The following is a 10,101-nucleotide window of genomic DNA, read 5'->3' as shown; positions in this document are numbered from 1 at the left end:
GTATATGTATAGTATATGTGAGTATTTTCAGTTTAAATGTAGAGACTATTTTGGGCAAAAATTGAATCTTAAAGAATTTTTTTTTTAAAAAACAACTTTGTTTCAAAAAAGCAAATAGCAAAATAACCTTAATTTAAAGACCCACTCCAATGAAAGTCATGTTTTTTACATGTATTCGTAGCATTTAATTTAAGGTTAAAAATGCATTTCTTATTATTTCTGTGGTCAAATCGTGTTGGATCAGGAACAGATGGTTTGAAAAAGGTTAGGTTTATGATGCAGCAACTGCCATGAGCAGGCCAAAGTCTTCCTGCTCAGCTCCAATTCTGATGTATCCACTTGCAGACAAATAGACGTCTTCATTTTTCTCGTCTGAATTGCCATCTGACTCATAACTGTACGGCTGGATTGCTTGCCTTTTTTTTTTTTTTTTTTGGTGCGCTAATGTTAGCTTGCACTTCTGAGGTGCAATGAGCTAGCAGCATAAACAAAAGGCTGATGGGAAACAAGCTAAGGCTTACTTCTGTGCCAACAGTCCCCCCCAGAAACAACACAGAGGTGAATTTCTAATGAGTTCCTGTTGCTCTGCAGGAAATATGTTTTAAAAAATGACAGGATTTTGGCTAAACTGCATAATCATAATTAAAAGACCGCTAGGAACGATTTTACAGTTAAAATGTAGTTGGAGTGGGCCTTTAAGAATATATGTTGTAGTTTTTAGAATTTTATTTTAAATAAAAAAAATCTTTGTAAGAAACTTTTCTTACCTCACTGGCAAATTTTTGGCAAACTTAAAGATTTTTTAGAATTTTGACTTTTTTCTTGGATGTATATTTTGCAGTGTTTGAAAATTTAACTTTAACTTTATGATTGAGATGCTTAGTTTGCCAAAAAAACTTTCATATCTTGAAAACGAATTACCTTTTAACCAATATTTACTCTGAGAAACTGAGCAGTGTAATTTTGAGCTAATTTAAATGGCTTTATTGTTTTTTAGTAAATCTCCATTAACAGGAGAAAACAAATGATTTATCTTCTGTTTTTTTAATGTATAAAAAGCAAACGTAATAAAGAGGGGGGGAAATTAATGCTTCAGAGGCTGTTGGGCTTATAATGCCTAAGAAATGACATACAATTAAAATAATTATTCTCATCTTGATTTAAGGCTTTTATTCCGAGCAGGTTGGGCTTCAGGGTTTAACATCAATTAGAGAGTCCATTTAACATCTTTACTGTGAGACCAGTGTGTTAAACACATTAGTAGAGATTCACACTTTGAATTTCATATTTTAATATTATTAGCAAATAAATTAAAAGTCTTTCAAGCCTCATATGAACATAAAAAATATCTTTAATGACTGAACTTTGCTGAATCCAAACACACAAGGAATTAAGACACAGAGCAGTGAGTCATCTGCAGTCTCCGAGTTTGTTCTCCTCGTCTGATTACCGCACGTTAACCCTTTGTTTTGTTCGGTAACTTTGAGAAAAAAAATCAATAATGACACTGGCAACAGGGATATTAGAGGAAAGGCTTGGCTATCGCTGGGAAGGTGAGCTACTTAGAAAGTCTGAGTCAATGTAGTGAATTTTCAGAGTCAATTATAAACTTATAGTTGATGCAGTGGCTTTTATTCAGGGAACAAAATCTTATTTACTTAGAATTGCCTGTAATAGCAGGTTCTGTTCAAAACCTGCTCTGTATTTTTCTAACTGAAAAAATGGTTTAAAAAAATAAAGGAATGAATAAATCCTTCACCTGTGCTAATAGTTCACATCATTTTCTATTTCAGTTTATGCCGCACAGAACCAGAGCCTTAAATGCAGACTGTGTGACCCCCTACGGAACCATCCTGCACCAAACCTTGGACTTTGATGAGTTTATCCCCCCCATCCCTCCACCACCATATTACCCACCGGAGTACACCTGCACCCCATCGATGGATGGACAGAGGTGAGGAGCGCATTCGTCTTCTGAGCACCCCAGGATCTTTTCAGATATAGAAGAAGGATAACAATTATAAACTGCTGATTCCAGACATTAATCTCCTAAAATGTTAAACATCCATCTCTTAAATATGCCTGGAACCCAAAAGACTTCCGGAATGCTATATTTAATGCTTGATCTTTAGCGCTTTTACTGCACCGCTCAATTTTGCACTGAAACAACTTTATCTGTTAATGCATATTTCATAGAAACCCCCAAATCCTTAGATGTGCTAATTGTCCAATCAGTAAAACTTAAAAAAACAAAACAAAAAAACAAAAAATATATGAAAAATTTTGCATCATGGTTTGTGTGAAAACATATTTTAATGGGGATTAGTCTAAAATGGTTATCAAGTTTCTGCTAGATGGATCAAAGTTATGAGGTATCACTAATTTGCTGTCCGTGCTTCTTTTCCTCTGCTTATCTGGAACCAGTTTCTGGAGGCAGAAATTTAAGTAGAAATACACTAGATATCTTTCTTTAATGTGTCCTAAGTTTTTTTCCTAGAAAGAGCCTCTTCACAGTAGGTAATGCCAGAAACATCTCTCCAAAGACGCCAGAGCCTCCTCGGCCGCCTCCCATCAATTGGAAGGAGCAGCAGCTCCACTCCAAGCTCCCGTCTGGGTCATGGAGCTCCTCACCTTCTCTCCAAGGGAGCTCTCTGCCAAGTTATTTTGGCCACTTGTAACCTTGATCTGCCCCTTTTGGTCATGACCCAGAGTGAGCGCCACGAGGGAGCTAATTCTCTTCCCACTGTGCACCCCGCTGTGTGCACTGAAGGTCCTGGTTTGATGAAGACAGCAGGATGACATCATCTGCAAAAAGCAGAGATGAAATCCTGTGTTCTCAAACCAGACTCCCTACGGCTGACAGCTGCCCAAAAACATGTTATGCGCTGAAATTATTGCACAAAAGAGTTTATAATACTTTAGCTTGATGGTTCATTAGGCTTATGTAGAATTCTAAACCATCACATCTGGCTTTGTTTGTGTAAAATCTTCACAGATTTGATGTCATTGTGGCTTTTTTTTTTCCTTCTTTCTATCTTTCTGGAGGAATTTCTGCAGTTTTTCTGATGCTGTTGTTGCCCATCTCCTTCAAGAATGCCTGTTGTGTATTCAGAGCTTGTCCTCTGCACATCTTATTTATCAACAACTTGTTTTTCTGTTGCCTCTCTGTCATCTTGAACCTGTCGGGCTATTCTCTTCTGACCTTTGGCCTTAACAAAGCAGTCTTACCCACAGATCTGCCACTCAAAAGAGGCTTTTTTTCTTTTTTTTTCACTCTGTTCTCTATAAACTCCAGAGGTTGTGGGAAAAATCCAAATAGATCAGGCAATTCTGGAGCTTTGAAACCAGCTTGTGCGGCATCAAAGCTTTCAGACCTTCTTTCTACAATGCTCAAGTTTAGCCTAAATCAACGAAGCTTGTTAACAGATTTTCACAAAAATGATTACTTCAGAGGTAAAATAAGCGGTGATGCAATTAAAATGTGGTCCCTACTTTTTTAAATACTTAATCTAAAATTGAGAGCATTACAGACACATTCAAATGAAAATTGTGTTTTTTTGTGTTTTTAACATGTTTTTAACATGTTCTGTGGTTTTTTTCTTCATGAAGGACATATATATAAAATAATGTAAAATGAAAACTGAATTTCTAAGTATTTCTTTATTCAAATCGTGATAGATCAGGAGCAGCTTAAAACCAGTGGTTTGAAAAAGCTCAAGTTTGTGATCTCCGACAGGCAGGCCAAAGTACAATTCCAGTGTATCCACTTGGAGACAAATAGATCCATTAACGTTTTCATTTTCATCGCCTTAGTTGTTATCTGGCTCAAAATTGTGTGGCTGGACAGCTATGATATCGCTCACTGTTTTTTTTTTTCTTTTGCTACGCTAATGTTAGCTTAGAGGAGTTGCTAGCTAGCGTCAGCTTCTGCTGTTCTGGACAAAATACATCTTAAAAAACGACACAGGTTTTTGATTTGGGCTAAAAACTGTATAATTATAATTAAAAGGCAATCAATTCAATAGATAAAAATAGAGTTGGAGTGGGACTTTAATGATTTTGCAAGTTTTTCCCCAGTTAACAAAGAAAGAAAAGCACATTTCAGGAGATGGATTTTCTAAAAATTGTTCTTTTATTTTAGATTTACAAATATTTTTGCCCCTATATCTTTCCAAGTTCACCAAAAACTTGCATGTTCCTTAAAGACATCTGAAGTTATTTAAGTTGTGTGATAAAAATATGTGTCAAATAATTGAGTAGTTCAAGACTAAGGAGGATGGCAGAGGTAATTAGGTCTAATTAGAATCTGCAAATCATGAAAGTCAAAGAAAGAAGTTGTTTCAAAGATCCTGGGAGAGCACATACAACCGTACTTTTCATTACTGATGTGGTTTAGGTTGTATTCCCGAGGAAGGTGGTCAGGAAAGAGTTTGGGGAACCACGTTGACGACTATAAATCACTGCAGAACTTTCATGAACTGAACAATATTTAAATGGAAGAGACGGTATTTACATGCAAACACAAACCCACCCATCTCATGCACTCGTGCTGTTTGCCTGTCTGTGATCCTCACTTGTGTCATGGTGATCCATGGGCCACGGGGCGCTCCTCCCCATGAGGCAGCTGGGACTCTCCGGTGGCTCCTCCCTCCCTCATTCCTACATCCATTTCCTCAGTCCTATCAGCAGGAGAGCTCTGTTGTTGCCATTTGGCAGGGGGCCACATCTGCTTGTCACTTCTGCAATAAATATATATATACAGGGTAGAAAAAGCATTTATGGTGTCCCCGCTCAAGGCCATGGATGTGTCATGACATCATCACGCTTCGAGTGATTGGTGGAAACTCTCAGGTAGTATTTCATGCTCTGTCACATTAGCCGACCACAGGGTTGTAATTAAAAGATAGGACAGCACGGATGGCTGCATGCTCCTAATGGGCTCCACATTCATGTCTTTGTGAACAGAGGAACGACAAGAAATGAATGAAATTTATAGTTTGCTGCACTTTTGACTCAGATTATTGTGGTCTTGCAGGTTCTTTTTAACTCTCAACAGTTTGTGTGTGTTCATAATGTTTTTATTGATTGTATTATATATTTTTTTTCATTATTTGACTGCTTTCTCTGTTTTTGCAGAGGCCTGCATCTGGATTTCCCCCATTCTCCCTTCAGCGCGGTCTATGGGGTCCCTATTAACAGCCCAGGAACCCTTTACCCAACGGACTTACCTCCACCGTACGAATCCGTGGTGGGTCAAACTCCTGCCAGCCAGGTGAAGAAAAGTATCAAATATTTACTTAAAATAAGAGTCTCTGTGTGTTTCTGACTGGGAAGCAAGAATATAGTCTTAAGTGGTATAATTTCAGTAGTGTTTTAAAATCAAATCAACTCAGACATTTGCTGAAAAGAATTAAACAATATTTCAGTCTGAAGATAATAAAGACTTAAGAACATTTGTTTTCATGTAGAGCTTTTTCTTTAACCTGAGTTTGCTACATGTAATTTTGTCATTTTTAATTATCTTTTAACTGAATTTAAGAACCATAATGTCATTCTAAGGCAGACCAGGCCTTTTCCTGCATTTCAGTCATCACAGCTTATTATATTTAAATTTGTTTTTAGCTTTAATACACTGTTTTTATCAATTAGAAAAAAAAAGATATGTATTTAAAAGTAATTACAGAAATATACAGGAATCATTTGAGTTTTGGGGAAAAAGGAGAGAAAGATAAAAGTTTCCCATAAATATGTTGCATTACATTTAAAAGGGGGGGCATGAGGTAATTTTAAACAAAATAGTTTACACAATACTGTTGTTTCCTTCACTGATGCCCCGCTTTATAAAAGCCATAGATACAGTTGTTGTGCTGCAGGCCTATAGAGCCATCTCCAGATCAATCAGGGGTATTGCAGCTGCTGCACAGCTCACAAACAGTTCTAAGAAATGCTGCAAATTTGCTACAATTTTAACCATTCTTTGAAACTTACAGGTCACCACCAGCATTGAGCAGCAGGGCACTGAGTCCAGTCTCTGTGAGAGGAACACCACAGCAGGACTCAGCACGCAGGGTATGCAAGAAAAAGAAGTCTGCTCAAGGTTGATACTTTTATGCTAATCAGATCTTTTTTATTGTATATATATTTTCTAGCCTCGGTGGACAGTGCATCACTAATGGTGTCGGAGGTGGCTGACCATGACCAGACCTGCTCCTCTGAGGATTTGTGCTCACTGGAGGTCCAGGGTTCGGACTCCTCTCCTTATGGGATGCTGCAGACGGCCCCAAATGGCGGTAGCTGCACCAGTCTGGAGCTTTGCATGCGTGCTTCTTCACGCTGCCACCGGGGCTTGCCCAACACCGATTCCCGCCCAAGTGATACTGGATACAGTGACTCACTGGAACGCTCACCAGACTGGTCCTCAGAGAACTTCAGCAATCTGGACCAGGAGGATTCAGCAGAGAACACTCATCCGTGTGAGGAGCTCAGGGCTGCAATGCACATCAGTGACGAACTGGCCTCAGCCAAGCATTTACCAGAGGATCCTCCCAAAGCAGCAACACACTCCCTAATTAAAGCTCGGATGATGAGCAGGAAGCTCACCCTCCCTGTTGCCATCCCACCACCGCCACAGCCTTGCTCCCCTACCTCTGTGGCCTCATCTGGTGGAACGTCGGCCATCAGCCCATCAGCTCCTTCCCTTTCACCTTCCCCGCCCACCCGGCCACGAGGTCCCAGGCTGTGTTTTAGCGTTTGGTCTCCCACCCCTACATCACAGCCCCCGACTACCTCGGGTCAAAGTGGCCAATCACCTTCAGAAAAACCTCGGTCGCTCAGAGCAGCCAGGAGGTACCGCAAACTGGCACGCATCGTTCGCTCCACCAGTGACCCCATCTCCTGCTCCACCACAACAGGAAGTACGAGCTACAAGTCTCCACATTAGACATCGATTAAAGTCATCAGACATCTTTTAATTTTAGATTTTTTTCTTGTTCTTGATTAAAAATAGGAAATATTAGTTTGTGTGTTTCTTTTAATCAAGCTAATGACTGAATTGAGCAACATAATAAAGCATGAAGACACCTTGTTTACAGTGTTATAAATGTTACACCACTGCTTCTGCTTTGATTCAATAAGGATTTTGTCTCCCTCCACAGGAGAAAATAGTGCCTGCGCCTCTGGAAATAACCAACCAGCTGAAGACTTGGCTCCAGCATGCATATCTCCAAAAAATGGTAAAAAAAAAAATAGTTGCAATTTCTGAAAATATAGATCAATAAATGCACATAATTTATATTGGCTTAATTAAAATATGCAATTTAAGTTTTTACATTTAAAAACATAAACTTGAAGTCAAACTTTTAATTAAAAAAAAGAGTCAAATCATTTGATTAATTTGTTGCCATAATTGTAATCCTCTTCAAGCTTTTGGACATCAAAAAATACTGGTTCCATTTGATAATTCAAATAAAATTGAGAGAAATTGAGGGTCATCTTATTAATATTTTAATCTTTTTTCAGAACCAAGAGGTGTTTCTACAGAGGTGATTGGAGATAAACTCAGTCACGTGCACGCTGCAAAGCAGCAGAAAGAGAGCAAAAAAACAGACATCCCCTTGAAATCCAGATCCCTCCACGCACACTCTCCCCACGAGCGCCCGCACTCCCTCGCCGACCTCAAGATGTACAAAGACACCAAAATCTTAGTGGCCAAGTTCCTGGAGCATTCAAGCTGCAGTCTACCTCCTGAAGTCCAACAAGTTGTCAATAACATCAAATGTGTGATCAAGTCGGACGAGAAACACATGGAAGAGGCGATCTTCAGTGCAAACGTCATCGATCAGGTAAAAGTTATTAAAGTCAGCATTAATGAGTGAGTTCCTGTGTTGGTTTTAACATTAATGACTGTGCAGTGAGCAAGCTGGACTAAGGTCACAAGCATTTTTTGGTTCAAAAAAGTAAAAAAAAAAGTAGATTCTGATTTAAACTTTAGAATCAAACTGTAAAAATCATTAAGATGCCATGAGTTATACCTATTTCTATTATAGAATACATTTATTATAGTCATTGTCACATGTACAATTAAATATCCTCACTGGTCTGTGCCTCATTTATACTGTTTCTAAAAGAATACAATTATAATTTATACCAAATAGTTTAAGAATGAAATAAAATAAGTAAAAGCATAACATAAAATATGCATAGATGTGATATTAATATCACAAAAACTCAAGTCATAAAATAAGTAATAAATGCAAAAGAAAATGAGTAATAAATAAAAGTCATAGAACATTGGCATACCAACTGACAATCAATCACACAAACAAACATTCATCCACACACATTATCAGTAATTACATGAATTATTATAAAGTGTATTTCATTTCATAGCAGCATTGAGGATGGTGATTGCAATTTGATCATATTGGTTAGTATTACTGTTGTTGCATAAACATCTAAACCTTAGAAAGTTTATTTATCAAACTGAGAAGTTGTAAAGCTGATAAATCATGAAAAATACAGGAAAAATGTTTTGTTTTCAGTAATGAAACATAATTTTTATGTAATTTTCACACTAAACCACAAATGCAATTTTGCACAAAACACTGATCATCACTAATTGTGACTGTTTTTTTTTTTTTTTAATCGTGGAACTTCAACATTTATCAACAGATTTATCTACGACTCAGTTTGGGGAAAAAGAGCTCTCAGAATGTTCCAGCTGAGCGTGTTGATCCAGAATGTTCTGTATTTATCTAAACCAGAGAGCATGGTTTTTGGTGACAACTCTACTACTGGCTCTACGGCTGCTAGAAATCTGGGGTTATCTTTGTCATCTGTTTTAAATTTGACAAACAATTTGACAATGTTGTAAAATTGAGCTCTTCTCGTGTGCGCTAAACCCTCCTTGAGCCGCAGTAATCTAAAACAGTCATAATGCCATGATTACCTGTCAGATAGATTACTGTAACTCTGTGTACTTCTGTCACAGCGATCCTTTCACCGCCTCCAATTAGCTCAGAATGCAGCACCATGACTCACACTCATCACTCCAGTACTCAGTTCACTTCATGAAACTCACTGTTCATTTTAGGATTCAGTTTAAATGTTTACTGTTGGATTTTAAAGCTCTTCTTTGTCTTGCACCAGTTCACTTCAATTCATGAGTCCTAGGGTATGCTAACCAATATTTGCTCCATGTGCCCAGGTCACGTTAGAAAATGACCATGCTTTTTCCAGTTATGGAATAAGATTCCTTCGAAACTGTGTATGATATAAGACTTTAATAGTTTTAAAATGTCAACTAAAAACTTACCGTTTTAGATTGGATATTAATGCTCAGTAGTCAGTGGCCTTTTCTTTTCTTTTATTTGTTTTATCACATTTTTATTTGTGTTTTATGTATTTGTTTGTACTAAATTCTTTTTGTGGTTTTATGCTGTTTTTAATTTTTGTTCTTAATATTTTTTTTGATTCAAGGTATTTTTTTAGTTTTACATCATCATCTTCACCATCATTAACTTTATTCATAAAGCGCTTAAACACAATTTAAAATTGAACTAAATGCTGTACATTAAAAGGATACATAAAAAACAAATGTAATAAACAAGTGAATTAAAAGATTAAAGCAAAATAAATGAGAGCTTTTAAAACAAAATCCTGATGCATTACAATGTTTTTAAAGTCTAAGACCAAGCAAATATATTGGAAGGTTGAAATAGACAAAGTTAGCAAGGAAGTAATATTAAAAAGGCCAATACCCCTCTTCCCTGTCACTGCCAAATGTCATCACTCCACCACCACACCAGGACTTACATTGTAAAGTGTCACATGCAGCTAAACTGCTACAAGTTTGTGCTAACAAAGAGCTGGAAATGTTCCCAAGACACCATAAATCTTCAAATGTACTGAGAGACATTTTGAATAAATTCCTAATTTTCAAGACATGATATCCTATAGCTACTGGGAACGGGATGGAGGAGAGGTGTGTTTGCATTTAAGCCGGATAGCTCATCTTGCTAGAAGTGAGGCAAAGGCTGTATAGTATTTTTTGGCAGCACCTAAAACAGCTTTGTCTTCTATGACCCCGAAAAAACAGGATTT

The 10,101-nt window shown here is 37.5% G+C and overlaps 1 protein-coding gene across 3 annotated transcripts in view; it reads left to right on the top strand.

The window, feature by feature from the left end:
- Positions 1-10,101, top strand: part of fam189a1 (family with sequence similarity 189 member A1) — a 103,071-nt gene that overhangs the window by 90,395 nt on the left and 2,575 nt on the right. For 2 of the 3 annotated variants that reach the window (XM_024295003.2, XM_024295005.2), the window contains exons 6-11: positions 1,794-1,954; positions 5,137-5,272; positions 5,991-6,069; positions 6,150-6,914; positions 7,155-7,232; positions 7,519-7,841. In XM_024295003.2, coding sequence (XP_024150771.1) covers positions 1,794-1,954; positions 5,137-5,272; positions 5,991-6,069; positions 6,150-6,914; positions 7,155-7,232; positions 7,519-7,841 — 1,542 coding nt within the window. The remainder of the gene's footprint in view (positions 1-1,793; positions 1,955-5,136; positions 5,273-5,990; positions 6,070-6,149; positions 6,915-7,154; positions 7,233-7,518; positions 7,842-10,101) is intronic. The other variant, XM_024295004.2, reaches the window with a different exon arrangement.

The sequence above is a fragment of the Oryzias melastigma genome, linkage group LG3 (genome assembly GCF_002922805.2).
Source record: "Oryzias melastigma strain HK-1 linkage group LG3, ASM292280v2, whole genome shotgun sequence".
Classification (NCBI taxonomy): Eukaryota; Metazoa; Chordata; class Actinopteri; order Beloniformes; family Adrianichthyidae; genus Oryzias; species Oryzias melastigma.
Note: the sequence above shows the minus strand (reverse complement) of the source record. Positions and strands in the feature narration are given on the sequence as shown.